The sequence below is a fragment of the Equus quagga genome, chromosome 9, assembly GCF_021613505.1.
Source record: "Equus quagga isolate Etosha38 chromosome 9, UCLA_HA_Equagga_1.0, whole genome shotgun sequence".
Lineage (NCBI taxonomy): Eukaryota > Metazoa > Chordata > Mammalia > Perissodactyla > Equidae > Equus > Equus quagga.
In genome coordinates this window covers 91,692,471-91,713,678 of record NC_060275.1, presented here as the reverse complement: position 1 = coordinate 91,713,678, position 21,208 = coordinate 91,692,471, and the positions used below count along the sequence as shown (strand labels likewise).

At 37.7% G+C, this 21,208-nt stretch overlaps 1 protein-coding gene across 4 annotated transcripts in view; it reads right to left on the bottom strand.

Annotated features, from left to right (window-relative positions):
* CPLANE1 (ciliogenesis and planar polarity effector complex subunit 1) overlaps nt 1-20,800 on the bottom strand; it is a 115,106-nt gene extending 94,306 nt beyond the window's left edge. For all 4 annotated transcript variants that reach the window (XM_046672086.1, XM_046672089.1, XM_046672088.1 and 1 more), the window contains exons 1-15: nt 20,684-20,800; nt 18,109-18,237; nt 16,277-16,412; nt 16,043-16,162; nt 15,377-15,609; nt 13,958-14,064; nt 12,553-12,709; nt 12,011-12,114; nt 10,675-10,857; nt 8,419-8,668; nt 8,090-8,245; nt 7,144-7,913; nt 6,367-6,575; nt 5,842-5,922; nt 2,542-2,706 (exon numbers count right to left, since the gene is read on the bottom strand). In XM_046672086.1, the coding sequence (XP_046528042.1) occupies nt 2,542-2,706; nt 5,842-5,922; nt 6,367-6,575; nt 7,144-7,913; nt 8,090-8,245; nt 8,419-8,668; nt 10,675-10,857; nt 12,011-12,114; nt 12,553-12,709; nt 13,958-14,064; nt 15,377-15,609; nt 16,043-16,162; nt 16,277-16,412; nt 18,109-18,189 (2,752 nt within the window). In that variant the 5' untranslated portion in view covers nt 18,190-18,237; nt 20,684-20,800. The remainder of the gene's footprint in view (nt 1-2,541; nt 2,707-5,841; nt 5,923-6,366; nt 6,576-7,143; nt 7,914-8,089; nt 8,246-8,418; nt 8,669-10,674; nt 10,858-12,010; nt 12,115-12,552; nt 12,710-13,957; nt 14,065-15,376; nt 15,610-16,042; nt 16,163-16,276; nt 16,413-18,108; nt 18,238-20,683) is intronic.
* Nucleotides 20,801-21,208: the final 408 nt, after the last annotated feature.

Here is a 21,208-nt window from a genome sequence, read left to right as displayed (position 1 = left end):
TGGTGGGGAATTACATCAGGATTTCTGGGTTGATTCTGATATAAACTGGCAAGAGCAAAATATGTGTCATCCCTATTTGAGAACCAAAACTTAGTAATATAAGCTGGAATACAGAAATCTGAAAATAAAGACTTAAAAACTATTAAATATAAATACTAATTAACATTAATTTTTGTGAAGTATATGGCCCCAACAATAGCAAAGTCTCTTTCCTTCCCAAAAGTCATCTGATATTCACAAGAAGATTAAATTCTATACGTGTATCGACATTTCTATCTTGTCACTGCATACCCCAGCATCTACCATTCCTCTTTTCATATAGTAGGCACTCAAGAGTATTGTTAATAAACTTTTTTTTATATAAAGGGGATCTTGAGAAAATTTTATTAGCCTTCAAGCAATATTCTTCATTTGGTCACTGTAAGTTTGGAAAAATCATACTACTTCTTCCCAATTAAGTTAAAAATACATGGGTAAGAATTTTTTTCTCCTGGTAAAACTTACTGTAGGAATTATATAAAGGTAAGATTTCCAGTAATCTTAATCATCCAAAACTCAGGAATAAGCCCTTTAAACAGGGAGCAATCTGATTCTAAAAGACATGATCACAGAGTAAAATAGTAACAACTCAGAAGTCAAAAAATTTGAAAGGGTAATTCTGTACATGGCACAGTGATGATGTTAATAACGGCGCCTTATGCAATAAAATTAAATTATCACTATATAGAATGATTTAATAAGTAAGTACGCAGGAAAGACAGAACATAGTGGGCCTGCTTATAAGGTTGGAAGGCTTGCTTATAAGGTTGACCCTTGGCCAGCATCTGGGAACTTGGATTCTGGGAGGAATCTCCACTACCTTATCTGATGAGAGTGGCTCGCTGGACCTAACTGTACAAACAAAGTGGTCTATGCTGAACACCTGCTTTCCTTCTGAGTGTGTGGAATTTTGGTATGGGCTACGCAGAGGGGGCCTAAGTGACCAGTCCCAAGTTAAAAGCCCTGTGCACTGATTCTCTAATGAGCTTTCCTGGGAGACAGCTCACATGTGTTGTCACAACCTGTTGCTGCAGGAATGAAGCGTGTCCTGTGTGACTCCACTGGGACAGGATCCTGAGAGGCTTGTCCCTGGTTTCCTGCAGACTTCACCCCGTGCACCTTTTCCCTTTGCTGATTTTGCTTTGTATCCTTTCATTGCAAAAAATCACAGCCCCGAGTACAACTATATGCTGAGTCCTGTGATTGCTCCCTGTGAAGTCTTGGGGACCCCTGACCCAATACGCTTCATATACTCTAAACAATCGTCATTAAAAATTAAAACAAATACATTACTACAGGTTCAACTTATCTTGAGAGTTAAATCATGTAATGACAATACTGCTGAAAAAAATGAATATCTAATTAGTTAAAAAGTCACAGATAAAAGTCTTTCACTAGCTAGCTAGCAGAACTTTCTGGAGGGAAATTTGACACAAGCATCAAAAGTCTTAAAACAGTGGATTCTCTTGGATCCAGTAACCTTGTTTCTAGAAATTTATCCTAAAGAAATTATTAGTAGCACTTACAAAAATTTATGTACACTGCAGCATTGTTTAAAACAGTAAATAGGTGGCAACAACCTAAAATGTGCAATAATGGGGAAAACGTTTAATAGGTTTTCAAAAGAGAATATCATTTACATCGGAAAATATTCATCATAATATTAAACTTTAAAAGATTACAAAACAGAATATATAGCTCTAATAAGATACACATAGAAACATAAATACATGTTAGATTTATAAGTGATTTTTTTTCTTCTTTGTACTTTTTCATATTTTCAAAATTGTCTAAAATGAACATGTATTACTTCCATAATGTACACAAAAAGCCAAAAAAACAAAAATCACAAAGAGTAAGCAATCTTTGTTGCTACAAAGAGTAAGTAACAGTGGTTGAAATTAAAAAATTCAGTTGGAATGGACTCCATTTAGAAAGTTCTGATATACTGGGCCTTTCAGACACATTCATAAGCATAGTATAGATCTAATGGTCTACCACTCTACAACCGTTATAAATATATTATGTGTTCGTTCATATGTATCGTTCACTCTGGTTATTGCTTAATTTTAATATACCTCTTTTAAAAAGGGCAATCCAGATACTGTGCAGCCTCTTAGATTTTTTAAAAGACTCAAAATACTTCAGAAATTTATTTTCATCACTTCGCTAAACCATCTTAAGCAACAGTTAAAGAAAATATAAATGTACTAAGGAAAAATACTTGGTATCTGATATTGTGTCTAACAAATATGACTGAGAAAACAATTGCATCAGTTCACAGGCAATCACTGCTAAGCCCTAGGGATCCAAAGACAGAAAAAAAAAGCAAACAAAAACTAGGGACTTGCTAGTGAGAAGCTGACAGTCCAAAATTCACCGTAACATAACTTGGTCACCATAGGAGGCAGAGCAACTAGCTTTCATGTATAAGCGATTTCATATCTAAGCCTATACATGCAAATTAATAAGATTAAACATACTAATTTTTGAAAAGCATACCTGAACAATCTTCATTTTCTTTTACAGGCAGGTATGACCACCTCAGTATTTCTCTTACTAGTTGATCACACAATCCTTGAGCATCATTTAAATTATAGCTATAAAGGTAGCAGTATAAAAGAGAAAGATAATAGCGTATCTGAAGAAAACACGTCCTTCTTCCTCCTTAAACAGGAAAGAATTAAGCTTACATTAAAAATATGCTAGCAAGGCAACGTTCTTAATCTGGGTGCTAGGTAGACAGGAGTGTTCAGTTTATGAAAATTCATCAAGCTGTACACTCATATTATGTGAACTTTTCAGTAACTGTTTTATACTTCAATAAAAGATGTTTTTAAAAAGAAGTTAGCAATAAGTTTTTTCATTTTTAAGTTCTGAACAATTTTCTTTTTTTTCTCAGGCCCTAGGATGACTAAGATTTTATCCAAAGAGAGCTACAAATCCTTATCATCTTAGCTCTAAGGTTCACTAATGACATTTATCCCAATTACATATGGTATGAAATAGAAAGGAAACTGCTAAAAAAAAAAAAAAACCCAAGAAACCAAACCACATATCAAGCAGACAGTCAAAGAGAATTTCCAAAGGAGAAGAAACTATCCAATAAGACAGGAACCCCTGACCACTGCCTTCGAATATCTGAAGGGTGTTTAGGACTGACACTGCTGGTTGCCTGCCCCTTATCTATTCTTCCTATGTATAAGAATTCCAATTTTATTTGGGGTTACAATGCACCCAGATCACAACTTCCCGTTAGGTGTGGCCATGTGAAAACGTGACTAAGTTCTGAACCAAGAGATAATATTGTGCAGAACTTCCAGAAAAGCTGCTTAAAGAGAGGTAACTCAGCTAGGAGGTGTACCCTTGCTTGCCCTTCCTGCCTTCCTCCTTTCTGCTGCCTAGAATATGGATGTTATGGCTGGAGCTCCAGCACCCATACTCATGTAATGGCCTTAAGATCGGAAGCAATGCACTAAGGATAACGGAGTAGAAAAACTAAAGGAGCGTGGATTCTTGATGAGAAATGTCAAATCAGCCCCAGACTGTCAACCTCTGGTCTCCTTTCCTAAGAAGGAGAAATAAACTTCTTTCCTGTTGAAGTCACTGTTACTTTCAGACTACATTACTAGAAGCCATTCCTAATGGATACTGTTGGAAATGAAATTAAATCGAAAGGTCCGCAATGGAACTCATTACGAAAATTTTTCTCCAGCAGAATCTCTCATCTGCTTGAATGCCACTCTTCTTCACCTAGTTGGACAATCCTTAAATATGAGAACTAATTTAGTAGACTTCCTTCTCCAAATCTATTCAGTCATAAGTCCAACTGATTAAACCTATTAAACATTTGTCAAACGTGACTTCTGTTCTCCAGTACTCTTGACATTGCTTTGGTTCAGGACCTCCTCAACTAATTTTCTCGCTTCTGAGTAAAACCCACATCTCTACACCACACTCCTACAAATGACCCTCCACACTGTACCAAAGTGATCTTTCCAAATGGCCTATATTTATTTCAAAAGTTCTCTTTCCTACATAAAACATCTTAACTGATCGCACTGTCTTCAGGATAAAATCTTAATCCCTTGGCACTACAGACAGTTCGTTCCTTTATCACGTGTTCTCTACCTTTCACCTTAGCTCTCACCACCCTACCTCCAACATTACATATGTATATCATATGATGTAGTCCTATTAAACTACTTGCAGTTTATGAAATTGTCATGGTTTCTCATGCCTTTTGCTTTTGGAATGCTATATCCTCTGCTAAACCATTCTCACTACTTTAACTGGGCAATTTCTACTCAATTTAAATGTCAACTCCTCCAGGTTTTCCCCAGACTGATTCTTGCACTCCGGCCTCAGATTGTGTGACGTGTTCTTCTGTATTTCCCCAGCACCATTCATACAACATAACAAGAAAAGTGCTGGCTGTTTATGTAATATCTCCTTTAGACTGTGGGCAACTTGAGGATAAAGTTGTTGACTTCAGTTATTCCTAGTGCCTAATACAGTACTAAGCACATAGCAGTCCCCCAATAAATACTGGTTAAGTAGGTGAATGAATGAAACATACAAAGCCAGAGCAGTCAGAAAATATATTTAACTGTCCAAATCTGACCATGTAGTATTTGCAGTCAGGGCTATCTCCAAGGTCACCAGCTGAGAACACCTGTCAGCTTAGCCACACCCTCACCCCTATATCATAAAAGCTATCACCAGTTTCTAGAATCTACACCCGTATATTCTCATCAAAAACTCCATGTAGCCCATACTTGACCCAACAATAAGTCTAGCTCACAGGAAATTCTTAAAGTTGAATTACTTAAGGGCAGAGAGCCTTAGCTCCATGTTTCTCTAAGTATGCAAGAAGGGAGTAAAATATCTGGCCCATAGTTTCTCATTTAGATACTTGCAGTCCCCTTAAAGAACAAAAAAAATCTAAAACATTATTTTATTTAGGATCTAAATCTCATTTTTTCCCTCATCAACAATCAATCACAGGTTCCACGACTAATCAAAAAAAGGACAGAAGGAGCTTTATCTACAGATAACAGAAAAAGTCTTGGGACGACAAATTCCAAGACTAAGAATAATTTTAGGGGCCGGCCCGGTGGCACAGCAGTTAAGTGCACACGTTGCGCTTAGGCGGCCCAGGGTTCACCAGTTCAGATCCCAGGTGTGGACATGGCACTGCTTGGCAGGCCATGCTGTGGTAGGCGTCCTACATATAAACTAGAGGAAGATGGGCACAGTGTTAGCTCAGGGTCAGTATTCCTCAGCAAAAAGAGGAGGATTGGCAACAGTTAGCTCAGGGCTAATCTTCCTAAAAAAGAATAATTTTAAATAAGTATTTCTGACAAGCATGGTACCTAATGACAGTCAAGGTGCTCAAATATGTATTCCATCTGAGCATTAAGAAATTGTGAGCAAGCCAACCCTGATGGCCTAGTGGTTAAAGTTTGGCACAGCCTGCTTTGGTGGCCCAGGTTCAGTTCCTAGGCATGGAAACACACCACTCATCTGTCTGTAGCCATGCTGTGGTGGCAGTTCACATAGAAGAACTAGAAGGACCTACAACTAGAATATACAGCTATGTACTGGGGCTTGGGGGAGGGGAAAAATAAAGAGAAAGGAAGATTCGCAACAGATGTCAGCTCAGGGCAAATCTCTCCCAGAAAAAAAAAAAAAAAAAATTGTGAGCACTCAGAAATCCGGAATCATTTTTAAGCTCTATAGCATGCTAAAATATGTTCCTACCAATATTATGGCAAATATTATTTTTTAACACTCCTTTACCTTTCTCTTGGGTTTCTTGAAGAGCTTTCTTCCACAGCTGAACAGACTTTTCATATGATCCTAAAAGGAAACACTCTTCACCTACAAAGTTTTTAACCAACAATCAGTCATGGTGAAGCACATTATTTTATAAAAATTTACTTTGTTTTAAAATTCAGTGGAGACAGGGGGCTGGCCCCGTGGCTGAGTGGTTAAGTTCGCACGCTCCACTGCAGGCGGCCCAGTGTTTCGTTGGTTCGAATCCTGGGCGCGGACATGGCACTGCTCGTCAAGCCACGCTGAGGCAGCGTCCCATATGCCACAACTAGAAGGACCCACAACCAAGAATATACAACTATGTACTGGGGGGCTTTGGGGAGAAAAAAGGAAAAAATAAAATCTTTAAAAAAAAAAAAAAATTCAGTGGAGACAGCTCAGCCAGAAATTATTTTGAAAAATAAATAACTGCAACCAATTAATAAAATCAAAGCCCAGTTAACTGTATTGCTTATTCATGGAGGTAGAAATCGTTTACAAGCTACTGACCATTGATAGGGTTAAGTTCTAAGGTTCGGTTCACGCGAACTCCAGCCTCCTGTAAGTTAGACTGTATGTGACATAACAGGCTCTTGACAGCAGAAGCTTCATGGGTCATCTTTTCATTGAACAGTCTGTCATCTTCAGGAACTCTTCGACTTAATTGTGTTTGATACCATAAAGTTTTTTTGTACAATATTCTCCAGAGAGCAATCAATCTGCACATAAAATTCAGTAATCAAATTTCAGACTAGGGATAAAAATGAGTATAGCCTCCTACTTAGTCTTATTTTTTTCTTGCTGGGACTCTTCAGGGATGTAATAACATATATACAAACCGATCAGTTTTAATACAGCACAAAGTCCACTGATCAAAAAAATGCATAATATATTTTAAGTATCTTCATGAATGCTTTGTGTACCCATGGTCATTTCTCTATAGCGCTTCCCTAAACCAAGTCTTTCAACAGTATTATAGTTGCCCAAGACTAATAACATATGTGTTGAATAACATCAGCATAAATCCTAAAATATTTTTAAATAACATAAAATTTATAATGCTGAGTGCTAATGGATACAGGGTTTCTTTTTGGGGTAATAAAAATATTCTTGAATTAGCGCTCATACTTCTACAACCTTGTGACTATACTAAAAATCACTTAATTGTTAACTTTAAAATGGTGAATTTTACAGTACGGGAATTATATCTGAATTTTTTAAAAAGGAAAAAATCTAAAATGCTGAGGGATCAGCATTATATAAAGTATATATATAAAGAAATTATACCTGTGACCTGGCTGTTGAACAAGATTTACTACTTGAGGACAAATCTTGAAAGCTGAGTTCCAAGACCAGTTTCCACGAGAACCACTATCTTGAAACATCTGAAACACGGGTACCACAAATGAGTCTTGATTTGCTGTTCTACTTCCATCAGTTGATGCTGAAGTAATTTCAGGTTGAAGATTGTATGTGTCATTTAGATTATCAGCTACCATTTTGAGTAAATGAAAACAGGCTAAAAGCTTCTCTGAGAATAACTGACCCTGTTGTTGCTGAGTCAACAAAAGCTTGATAGTATTTGAGGTCAGCTTTACCAAATGTCCCACATCTTGTTTGTATCTCATATCCCAATACTGGATTGATAAACACTGATGAAAAAGTTCAAAGATACAAAGTATCCATGCGTTATGTCTTGGGCTCTTGTTTAAAAAAAGACCAAGTGTGGGGAAAGGACATTTTATAAATTGAAGAATGTAGAAAAGATGAGTGATACAAACTACTGTATAATTTAACATTAAATTTTTTTCTGTCACATTTTTTGAAATTCCAATAGCCCATGCCGCAAGGAGATTTTTCTGGACAGAATGCAGTTCTGCAATGGTTCTGTCTGTCTCCTCATTGTTACCCTTTGCATGTATCGTATCAAACATAGATGCAAATTCCAATCTTCCCTCCTTGGCACTACTAAACAATGGATCATTTTCCTGGCTCCAAAAAGAGCGTAAGTTGTTTGGAAAGTGTTTGCCTTCATCAGTTTCTTCCGCTTCAAAATCCTAAAACAAAAGTAAAAAAATTATACAAAAGTAAAAAAAATTAATATCTTACAAATAGAATCACTTTGGTGTTCTCAAATTTCTCTTCCCTTAAACAAGAGAAAAACAAAACGTGTTTCTTGGAAAAAACTCAATACATAATCCTTCAACATAAATAAAACACTGCTCCTAAGTACCTGCAAATCTGCTGTTTTTTCATCTAACTTCATTGTTTCTTCCGCTTGCAAGAATCTGGGGAGAGTAGAATCAGCTGAACTTTCATTTCCTTGGTGTTTTAACAGGCTAGACCTTAGGGAATCCAGTGATCGCAAGTTTAGTCCTTTGCCTTTTGGCTGTAGAAGACAAAAAATTTCCAAGAGCAAAGTTTTATCCATAATTCTATTACAAGCAATTAAAATTTCTATAGACAACTGTATACAATCCAAAGACATTACTGTCAGTATAGTTTTAAATCTGCAAAGACTAAGAAGCCGACTTTTACTAATGATACCAAAAAGCACTATACCTTAGACATCACCACACTTTGGTACGTTTTCTCAAGTCTCTCAGTTGAGTCAAGTAGAAGGGATCTCATGAGCACTGATGGAGACAGGTTACCGAGAAATCGAAGGGTTGTGACCATGTATCCATCAGAAATAATGAGGTAGGGTAACCGTGAGTGTGCTTTTACAGAAAATCTCTGTCTCATAGGGTCACTATCAGACGCTGATGAATCTACAGAATTATTTGAATCTTGAAAAGTAAACTGCTGCGGTCTAGCAAACAAACATCAAAATTCAAGAATTACTAAGAGAAAAATCTTAAAGGAAACAACCATATTATTCCAAAGAAAAAGCAAAACAACAATTAAGTTACAGAATGATGAAAAAAGTAAGCAAACTAAACACAAAAATATTAATGCACATATATCTGTGAGGAAAACATAAGTGATTAAATAATGTATATGTTAATTTTTTAAAATTTTTCCTGAATTGTGGCATTTATTCTATTTTGTTTTTTAATCTGGTTTTATACAAATTATTTTAGAAAAGAAGGCGGTTCATTTTTACTACTAAAGAGAGTTAAATAGTTAACTTTCCTTCTTACCACATATTTAAATATACTTATAAGAATATAATTATGAACTATGAGTATACTTGTTATTGAGGAGAAAGGAAAGAAACTGATGAGGGCATTGGAGAGGACAGTGGTGAGTAAAACTCTATCAGCTTAAGGTTAAATTTGACTGAATTTCCCCACAAATGTACTTATTTATTGTTATGGTGGTCTACCTGACTCTGATAACTTACTATCACTGCTTATTAAATTTGGGGCTGTATAAATATAAAGAGGACAAACAATCAAAATAGATTATAATTTTTTTCTGCTTAGGAAACTATTCAAATATAGACTTTATTAGCCAAATGGTCAATGATAGGAGATTGGTTAATTACAGAATGTACACACCACAGAAATCTACAGAACATTAAAAAATGACTTAATGGAAAGAAGTGTATGAAATACTACTAAATCAAAAAAGCAAAATAGTAAACAGCATATATCATATAATTTGTTTTGTTTTAAACAAGAAACTAATATTGTTATTAAAATGTTATGGAAATTTTTTTTAATTTGGAGGACAACAGGCTAAAATGTTAATAATTGTTATCTCTGAGGAATAGGACTACAAAAGTCTCTCACTTTCTTCATTATTTAATTTTGTAACATTTGATTTTTAAGTTTTTAATAATGAATATATATTATTTTTGTAATCAGAAAAAGCAACTGATTTTGAAAGGCCCCCAAATATTAAAGGAGAATGTGAGGGAATTCAAGTTAATTATGAATAAGACCTCAAGAAATAAGGAAAAAATACTTTCACTACTGCAGGAAATGACAAATATTTCCATTAGAATTTCCTATTGCTAACCATTCAGTATCATTTTTTTCTGCTAAATATAACCAAAGACACACACGACCCCCTCAGTTTTCTTTGTGTAAAGGGAATGGATTAATTTCAAAGGCCTTTTCCAATTTTTTTGTTCTGTAAATAGCTGTGTATATGTGTCTAGCCATATTTAACAATATCAACATCCATAACAACAAATATTTACTGAGCATTTATTTTATGCCACAACTGTGCTAGGCAATTTATCATTATTTATTATCTTACTTCATTCCCTCAACCCTAGGAGACACTTATTGTCATCTTCATTTCACAGTAAAAGAAACAGAGGCTTAAAGAATAACTTACCCCAAGTTATACAACTAATAAGTAGAAGAATCAAGATCTGAATCTTGATCTGACTCCAAAGGCAAACCAATCCCCCATCTCACAATTAAAAATTAAAATACAGCTAAATTATAAAGTCTTCTATCTACTTCCAAAAACTTTTCCCCTTTTTCCCTTTGAGAAGAAAAGTAGATAAATCCATGTGCCCAGCTAATTTTGAGTTATTAATTCATCTAAGTGCTCTTCTTTTAAAACTTTAAAAGACATATCATACTTTAATTTTTATATCACAGAAGATAAATTTTTAGTGCTATTGAATATTTAAATAACTTATACTTACATAGTCACAATGGCAAATTTTCACCAGGATTAAGCCACAAAAAGAAATAGAAGAAAACTATAAATAAGAAACAGATATTGAGATGATAGACAAAGAAAGAAGAAGACAATTTGAAAGATGAAATTATCAAAAAAAAAAAACCACACAATAAAGTAATACCAAAAGAGAAAAACTTCCATAAACAAATTAAAACAATTCAAATGTCTCACCTATATGTTATTAGTGGGTGAAGAGGAATAAATTCTGCTGGCCCAAATTCTATTGAGCAACCAAATGTAACTAATGTGAGCAATTCACCTTGGCAGGTCAACAAAACCAGGGAGCCGCGTTTTAACACACAAGCCAGAAAAAGACTATCGTGAGTCCAGCTGATATCACCTACCCAGTAGGACCTAAAAAAAAAGCAAGACAATATATTTACAAAGGACTCTCTATAATTTATACTGGCCAAGCAGGGGTGCAACACTTCAAAAAATAAGGAGAAAAGACTGCATAGTAGGCAGTTGCCACACACATGTTGTGTATTTTGCTTCCCAGAATAAAGGTAAGAAAAAGGGATTTTATTCATAAACATCTACTCTATACGACATACCAATTAGAATTTACTGAGATTCATGAGCAAATCATAAAATGAAAATACTACTTAAGAGCGTCAGGCTTTTTAGTGATTCACATTTTAATCAGAACAGCTTTTAATCCTATTGGTGTCCACAGCTGAGATCTACTGATAGACGGAGACATAAGGACCAATACCAGGCCAGCGCTCCCTGCAGCCTGCCAGAGTTCTGCTCGGCAGCAGATCCCTCTCCCCTCTGCGTTACCACTACTTAACTATCTGGTCATATTAATGTTTCACAGGGACAAAATGTAGCTCCTCCTTATGCAAACAGGACACCCCAAGTCAAACAGACCTGCATTGAGACCAGTAATACTTCCGGAAAGCAACTTTTGGGGAGCGAATGAAAATGAAGACGCAAGGCTGGAGGGACCTGAAAACTTTGGAAATTCAGAGAACAACATAGAAAAGTGTTCAGAAAAGGAAATAAGGAAGTCCAAGAGGAAATATTCCTACTCTACAGTCCCATACAGGCCCTGGCGGTAGCTCATGTGCCATCCAAAATCACCACTTATGTTGCTACTGACCCATATACAGAGAATGCCAACTTTGTTTAAAGGGCTATGAGTGTCTCAGTATTGAATGGTCTTCCCAAGGTTCTTTCATTTCAACCTCTCCAACTAAGTGAAACATTTCTCTATTCCATGATTCTACTCTTCCTGAGACAACACAGAAATAAATAGAAGAAAAAACATATATGTTCACCTATCTTCCACCCTTCCAGGTCCTTCCTTAAAGTATTTAAGGCTTTCCCTATATAAAGCAATTTTTAGAATCTATCAAGCACAAATGCTGAAAGTTGCATTATCTATCTAAATATCCATCTATTTAGATACCTGTTGAATTATCAGAGCCTTAAACTTACGAGAAGAAAATAACTTATTGGAAAAGAAAATAAAAACACTATTTAGAAATACAAGACTTCTTACCTGACAAGTGTAGCTGGAACCACAGGATTCTTATTACTGCATCCTTTAAGGCTACCATAGAGAGTAACAAAATTCAGTGTGTTTATAAATAATACCTGAGTTGCCTAGAAAGGAAAAAAAAAAAAACAAAATCATTAAAATTATTACACTTTAATCATTACTTATAATTCTGGAAGCTAGAGATCTATTATTCTATTGACAAACTATCTAGGGAGTCTTTCCCAACTCACAAGGCAATGTTGACCACCTATAACTCTTCTCTCTTTTATACCACATTTTAAGAACACCAGTTAGCACTTTGCCCTTCTTTCTTTCTTTTCCCTTATCCTCTGCTCACTTCTGAAGACCAAGTTTCAAAAATTATGACAGCTAATTTAAATAACTTTACCAATGCACAATGTTAAGTTGGATGAGAAAACACCAATATAAAGAACATAAAGTAGTATTAAGAAAAAAATATATCTTCAAGAGGAAAAAAACCTCAAAACAGGACTAAACGCTCTCTTTTATAGGTTCTTCCAAGACAGATTACATTTACTGACCTTTGGATCTTTCTGATTAAGAGTTACTGCCAGGGTAAGGCCATCTCTGGAAAAGGCAGAAATTAGAGCTCCTCTTGATTTTACTGATTCACATTTAGGAATCAGACTGCTCAGAAGGCAATCTTGTTGTGCCCAATGAACACAGAATGGCAATGATCTAAGGAAACAATGAAATATTTGAAAACAGCAAGTATAATAACTTCTAAATCAATATAAGTTCATTAGAAAAAATTAAAGGGTCCCACTAAACTCCTACATGTGCACATACACTAGGGGGCCCCTTAGCAACCATTCAGAAGTGTCATCCCAGAGGGCCAGCCTGGTGGCACAGTGGTTAAGTTTGTGTGCTCCACTTTGGCAGCCCAGGGTTTGAGGGTTCAGATCCTCGGCGTGGCCCTAGCACCACTCATCAAGCCACGCTGTGGCAGGCATCCCACATATAAAATAGAGGAAGATGGGCATGGATGTTAGCTCAGGACCAATCTTCCTCAGCAAAAAGAGGAGGATTGGCAGCAGCTGTTAGCTCAGGGCTAATCTTCCTCCAAAAAAAAAATTAAAAAATAACCTAAAAGAAGTATCATCCCGGGTACAAAAGAGTAGTCACCACTTAAAAAGCTCAATGTCGGAGTTTTGTTAGTAATGGCACATTCCATAGCCAACCACAAACACATCTGCTTCCACTAAAGATTCAAATACACATATTTCTACATCACTGCCAACATTTTTACAGGGATTAAATAGGTATGGAAGAGAGGATTTTTAGGATAGTGTTCTATATTTGATATTAAGATGGTTTACACATACATGTATATTTGTCAAAGTCCATCTAGTTGTATACTTAAGATTTGTTCATTTTACTTTATACAAATTACAGCTTAACAAGTACTGTTAGCATAAAAAAATAAAATAAACAGAAAAAAACAAAAAAATCACACTATTTGACTAAATCTTACTTAGGCATTATATGCTTTTAATGCGTTCTTTCTATTTTATGGGGCTTTTTAGATAAATGAAACTATTTTTAATAAAACAAAGCTTGAGCATTTGAAAGGCACAGTAGCAAATTCAAGTAAGTTATGCCCCTTTTAAAATTCAATTGAATTACTTCCCCAAATAGTTATTTTTATAGTCTTAAGAGAAGTAAGACCACAGCTTGCCTTATCTTTTACATTTTCTCAATTCCAAGAAGGGAAACAAAACAAAAACAAGAAAAACTTTCTGGAGTAAACATTTAAAAATGAAAACTAAAGAAACAGAGCAATACTTACAAGAATAAAGGATTTATAAGGTCTCAGAAGTTGAAGTTCACGTTTCCTTTACTAATTTTATTATGTATTTATGGGCCAAAAGATGATAACGTTTTAAAAGGCAAAGAAAATAAGGAAGAAGGAAACATTTTCCTCACCTTATAGGTGTAAATACATTCTCATGCCACCGAATTGCTAGAAATGTTAATTTCAGGCATTCCCCAGAATAAAAAGTAAATGAACACAAGCAGCAGTCTCCAAATAACTGTAGATAAATTTAATATGCTTTAGTATATAATTAATCTGAAAATAAATCAAGATATATAAAACATATAAACATCTTTCTCATCATAAATAAAATAAATGAAACATATTGAGCTCCTGCTTATATTTTTATTCTTAACCTTAAGCTGAAGACTAAGTAATTTATTTCTGAGCCAGAGGCAGGTCCCAAATGGGAAATCAAGGCACAGTTTATTCTCTTAAGAAAACACTGCCATTTACTGTAGCTATAACTGGAAAGATTCTCATATTTTTATTTTTCTCTTCTTTTATAGTTACATAGGGCACTACCCCTGAAGGTGGGGGAAGGTAGAGGAAAACAATAAAACTTCAAAATGCAATTTCTAACTATAGGGGATTGGGTAATAAAATGTTGGTCCACACATACAAAGAGTAACAAGCAGCTATTTAAAATGTTTTTTAGGGGCTGGTCCTGTGGCACAGTGGTTGAGTTTAGCACGCTCCACTTCAGCAGCCCGGGTTTGTGGATTCAGATCCTGGGCATCAACCTACGCTACTCCTCAGCTGTGCTGTGGCAGCAACCCACAGATAAAGTGGAAGAAGGCTGGCACAGATGTTATCTTAAGGCTAATCTTCCTCAATCCAAAAAGATGAAGATTGGCAACAGATGTTAGCTCAGGGCTAATCTTCCTCAGCAAAATTAAATAAACAAATAAAATGTTTTTTTAGTTAATGAATGTGTTATGTCCTTGGAATTAAATGGCTTACTTAATATCACCAATTATAGCTTTTTAAATTACAAAACTAGTTACATTTTAAAACTAGGGAAAAATAAAACTAGGAAAAGAGAAAGGAAGCTGTAAGTTCAAACCCCCTCTTTTTTTTTTGGTGAGGAAGATTGGCCCTGAACCAAGATCTTTTGCCAATTTTCCTCTATTTGCTTGAGGAAGATTGTCCCTAAGCTAATATCTGTGCCAGCCTTCCTCTATTTCATATGTGGGATGCCACCATAGCATGACTTGATGAGCAGTGCATAGGTTGCACCCGGGATCTGAACCCACAAACCCCAGGCCACCAATGCACAGCATGCAAACTTAACCACTACACCACCATGCCAGCCCCTCAAGCCATTTTTAATAAACATTTTTAAAAATGTGACCAGGAAATAGAAAAATATCTTTTCCACAATAATTTCACAATTACTAGGACAATAAATGATGACTAGAGATACATAGCTATGCTATTACACACTCCGCTCAATGGCTTCACGGACAGCCTCTATTCTTCATCTGAAATCTCAACTTCTATAACACCCTGTCTGATTTGGACTTTACCTCATTTTTTATGAAAACAGCATGCACTACAGCTTCTTTATCTTTAGTGGAAGGCAAATGAACTGCTTCTTCAGGTATGATCTGGGACCACTGGCCCACCAATGAAGGGCTTTTAGAAGATACGATATTCTTGAATTCCAAATATTCCCAAAGAAATACGCATCCAGAAGGAGTTATAAGCAGAACTCTTTTCCCATTTCCAGATACATACAAGTACAGTCTCAAAGAGCTTGCTAAAAGGAAAAAAAAAAGCAATTAAACCTCTGAAGTCTGAATTCTCTCCAGAAAGTACGTAATTTATCTATTCTGACAATAAGAAATCAAAATGATGTTTCCATTCAGGATGTAAAACTAAGGTACTAATAATAAATTCAAAGTACAAATAATAGTAACATTTGGCGTGTACTTACGTGGTTATTAGGAACCCACTGTTATCACAGATATGTTAGGCATGCCAGACTTTTCTTTTTTCAAGACAAACCTAGATATCACAAATCACCACCACCAAAAAAAAACCCATATATACATACGGAAATATATATATACAGATACATACATACACACATTTAGAGATATATTTTTAAAATATTAATAGGAAAATGTTTCATCCTCTTTTCCTCCTATTTATCAAGTTAAACCTATTTTAAACAAATAAAAAATTCTCACCTACTGCAGCTTTAATCATTTCCTTAGGCTTTTCAGTTGCTTGTATAGTTTTCAAACAATCTTGATCTTTGTTCCAAAGGAAAACCTCCCCTGTAGTGAGTACCCCAGCCAGCCAGGCATCTGTTTCAAAAAAGGAAATACAATTCTTATAATCTAATATTTTCGTTAATATTACCCCAAATTGTTAAAAAATACAGTTAATCTAGGCTTTTGAAAATCTTAGTACTACTTAACCATTACTGGACGTTGTTAGGACAATAACATTCTTCAACAAAGGCTGCAGACTAGGAATTTTCTTCTTTGTCCTTCCTGACAGCAAATTAATTTCATTTATGAATTTATCGTCCAAAAGAAAAACAGCTTCATTTTCCTAAGAGAAGAAACAAGTGAGAAACTTAAGAGGTGCCAGAAATTAATTCAACATCTTATCTAAATAAATTATCCCAGAAAGGAAAACAAAGTGACATCTAAGAACAACCCTTACAATAAATCATAAAACGAAAAGTAAAGTTGATGAAGTAACCTGCAGATTTTTCATTCTATCTTAAAATACCTCTTATCAGAATTCCTAGGTAAGATGACCTAATGGTTGCATTTAGATTTCTTTGAAGTTTAGTTATAGGAATGTCTTCCAATTCTGCTAGAGAAAACTGGGTTGTCTGCTGTTTAATCTCATCAACTTGAACAATGGTATGGGTAAGTTTTTAAATTATTTAGTTAGATTAAAATAGATACGGCTTCTGAAACCCCTGGCTCTGATCACTTTTTTAGTATCTAGAAAAAGTATACTTTTTTTTTTTTTTTGAGGAAGATTAGCCCTGAGCTAACTGCTGCCAATCCTCCTCCTTTTGCTGAGAAAGACTGGCCCTGAGATAACATCCGTGCCCATCTTCCTCTACTTATATGTGGGACACCTGCCACAGCGTGGCTTGCCAAGCGGTGCCATGTTCACACCCAAGATCTGAACCAGCGAACCCCGAGCTGCCAAAGTGGCATGTGTACACTTAACTGCTGCGCCACCAGGCCGGCCCCAAAAAGTATGCTATTTTGAATTAACTTTGTTTTCATATATTCTAGGGCAGTGGTTTTCAAAGTATCACTTAACCAGCAGCATAAGCAACACCTGAGACGCTGTCAGAAATTCTCCAACCCCACCCCAGACCTACTGATCAGAAACTCTAGGAGTGGGGCCCAGCACATGCTTTAACAAGATCTCCAAATGATTCTGAACTATCAAAAAGTTCGAGAGACACTGTTCTAGAGGAAGTTAATTAATGGTATAATTTCTCACAGGAAATGACACAAAACACCAAATTTTTTAATTTTAATAATTATTACAAACTCTAAGAGGATTTTATAAGTTTTCCCACTTTTCCTAAGGTGAGGAATCTATTCCACGTTGAGAATGGTGTTCCTGGATTGTTAGTGTATTGTGGCCCATCCTTATTCTAGTTCTAAGCGGCACTTTATTGCACATTCATGAAAACCAAAATGGGAACTGACTATTCCAGTAGGGAAAGAATCAGAAGATAAAATATTCCCTTTTGATACCTGCCATATCAACCTTCTCAAACATAATATGAAAAATATTTTTTTGAAAGTAAACTATTTCTTCTAGACAGACCACTTAACTTTCTGGAAAAGCTAACTTACTCACTACAACAAAAAAAACCCACAAACACACAAAACCCCTGTTCAGCGTGCAGGTGATCTGTCTAAAGATGGTGCTTTGTTTTTTTTTTTAAAGATTTTATTTTTCCTTTTTCTCCCCAAAGCCCCCCGGTACACAGTTGTGTATTTTTAGTTGTAGATCCTTCTAGTTGTGGCATGTTGGATGCTACCTCAGCGTGGCTTGACAAGTGTGCCATGTCTGGCCCAGGATTCAAACCAGCAAAACCCTGGGCTGCCGAAGCAGAGCGCACAAACTTAACCACTCGCCACGGGGCCAGCCCCTAAGGATGGTGTTTTATTTTTTAAAGGCCATAGAACATTCTTCAATTTTAGGGGCAAAGCAGACATTTAACACATATTATGCCTGGTATTGTACAAATAAAGAAAAAACTTACCTGTCCCAACCAGCAGACTCGTGGCCAGGGTTTTTTCTGCTTGATACTTGTTGATGTCAAAACTTCTAATCTTATCTCCATGCTTGTTAAGATATCAATGACCAATTAAGTAAAAACAGTCACAAGATGCTGTGAAAAACAAATATAATAACAAACAGCCCATAATATTTACTGAGAATTTTAATTTAGAATTTTCATAAAGTTTTGGTAAATTACTCTCAGTAGCTCGTTAACTCTCTTTTTAAAGGTCAGATATTGACAACACATTCAGTATCTCATTTTTATCTTGAATAAGATATAAGGCAAAATGTATTTGCTTTTTTGATAAGTTATTTCTCACACTATGAAGATAAACAAGAATTAGGAAAGGATTTTCACAATAAAGCTTCTATGTGATTTTCTTTTCTCGGTGTGGCAGGTTGTATTTTCCAAAAGAGGCCACAACAATATCTCCCACCCCACATGCTCGTCTTACACTGTGACTTTGACACTTCTCTCATTGAGAGCTCTGGTCTATGGCTCATCCCTTGAAAGTGGGTGGGATTTTGACCAAAAATAAAATGGAAGTGATGCTATGCATTTCTCAAGGCTGGATCATAAAAGGCAATACAGCTTCTACCTTACTTCCTGGAATAAACACCCTTGAAGCCTTCAATCGCCGCATAAGCAGTGCAAACTGCCCTGAGCCACCAAGCTGTAAGAAGGTGTAAACTACCACATAAAAATGAAGCCGAGATAACATGTAGTGAAGGTGCCTAGCAAGTCCCTGTGCTGTGTTTGAGGATTGTGGAGGCCAGGAACAGTTGTCAGAACCCAAGCAGAATGAGGAGAGTGTAACCCTGGGCCAATGGTCCATTTCTGCGAGAATCTTAGGAGGATGTTCCCGCAGTGGGACAGCCTGGCAAGTGTGCTGGAGACAAAGTAGAGAGAGAACACAGGAGCCATACCGAAAAGGACCTCACTGACCAAACTGAGGACAATTTGAGCATCAAAACAAAGTAGAGTGATGGATTTAAAAATCCATGGGATAAAAAAGGAAACCATGAATTCATACAATTATAAATAAGTAAAAGAATAAACTTAACATTTGATGAAAAACTGTATATTTACAGGGGCCGGCCCAGTGGTGCAGCAGTTAAGCACACATGTTCCACTTTGGCGGCCAGGGGTTCCCCGTTTTGGATCCCGGGTGCTAACATGGGACCGCTTGGCAAGCCATGCTGTGGAAGGCATCCAACATATAAAGTAGAGGAAGACCGGCACAGATGTTAGCTCAGGGCCAGTCTTCCTTAGCAAAAAGAGGATTGGCAGCAGATGTTAGCTCAGGGCTGATCTTCCTCAAAAAAAAAAAAAAAAAAAATTGGATATTTACATTGCTTCAAAGCATCTCCCTATAAAACACTCATTAATTACAAAGGAGAAAAGAGTAACTTTACAATGAAGAAGCCAGGTAGACTCCACTTAATCCAGTGCTCAAAATGAAAATCATCAGAAATGGTATATACAGAAATCAGGTGCCACCTGATAAGTAAAATGAGAAAAACATCTCTGTGACATATGTGCTAAAGATACATAACCTGAATCTAATCACAAGGAAACATCAGGTGAACCCAAGTTTAGTGACATTCTACAAAATAACAGGGATTTGCTTTAAAATACTCCAGATGTATACTTATAAGTTTTGCAATTAAAATGTAAAGTATAAAAGACAGCTAACCATTTCAAGATGTGAGGATAGAGCCCTATCACATTTGATGACGGATGGTCTTCAATCTTTTATAACTCTAAAAATCACCTCCTGTTATGTAGCAAAGGTTATTTCTTCTACATATGCAACTCGCACCCAAAACACTATGGTACGGATGGATGCTAACAAACATCACGAAACAAGTAAAATCAGTTAATGTAAGAACGAGAAGTAAAAATGAAGTCAATCACAGTCACAAAACACGTTAGGAGAAATATGCTAAGTCTACCCAAAAGAGTATCTTTTATTTATAACACATTGGCGAATGCAATTTCAAGAGAAATCCAAGTTCTTCTGTGGTTTTCACCATAGACGAGTCTAAGAAATCATATCCATTCCTTAGGCTCAATTTATCACCAACTAAGGCCAAACACAGGAGTTTCCCTACGACCACGTCACACAAGTCATCCCCAGGGACTCCTCTGAGGTTCTCTACCCGGCCCTGCGGGGGAGGCGTGAGAGCGAGGGCCGCCCTCTACCCGGTGAGGCGCCCAGAGGACAGGACAGGAGCTGGAGGACCAGGGTTCCGGCCGAGGTCTGGCCCCACCCTGACATCGTCCCCCGCCGGCCAGAGGGCGCCCCGGCCGCGAGAGTCCCCGCGCCTCCGGCAGCCTGAGGATGCTGCGGCAGGAGGACGAGGCCGGGAGGCTGGGGAAGGCCTGGAGCGAGGGAAGGGCCAGGACCGGCGCTGGGAACGGACCCCGGGGCTGGCCGAGGCCGCGGACGTGCTCGGTACAGGGGGGCACGGAGGGGCCCGAGGACTCCGGGAACCCGCCGGCGCGGGGAGGAGGCTGGAGCCGTGAGGGGCAGCAAGCTGCGGGCAGTTACCTGCGCCAGGGCCCGGCCCGTCCGGGGCGGGGAAGACGCGGCGAGCTGAAGGCGAAGCGGACAGCGCGGAGAGAGGCGAGAGCGCGACGGCCGCGGGCCCTGACGCCAGCCTGCGCCCGGGCGACGGCGGGGGCGGGGAGGGGGCGCGGGCCGCGCCAGGGCGCCTGCTCTGAGCTGGCGGGAGCGCAGGCGGGAGGCTCGGAGAGCTCCTCCTCCCGCCTCCTCTCCGCCCCGCCTTGTCGGGTTCCCGGCGCCGTCCTCCCAGGCGTCCTGTGGCTCCGCGCCGTCTCCCCGTCTCCCCTCCTCCTTCTCTCCCTCTCCGCCTCCCCGTCCCCCCCTCCTCCCCGTCCCCCCCTCCTCCCCGTCCCCCCCTCCTCTCCCTCCTTGTCTCCCCCCCACGCTTTGGCCGGCCCTGCAGTGTCCACCTCCCTGGGCGCTCCTCAGACACACGCCTGTTGATCGCCCAGACACTGGGCTGCGCTTTCCAGGAACCCGTTGAATAACTAATATTAGTCATTCACGGGA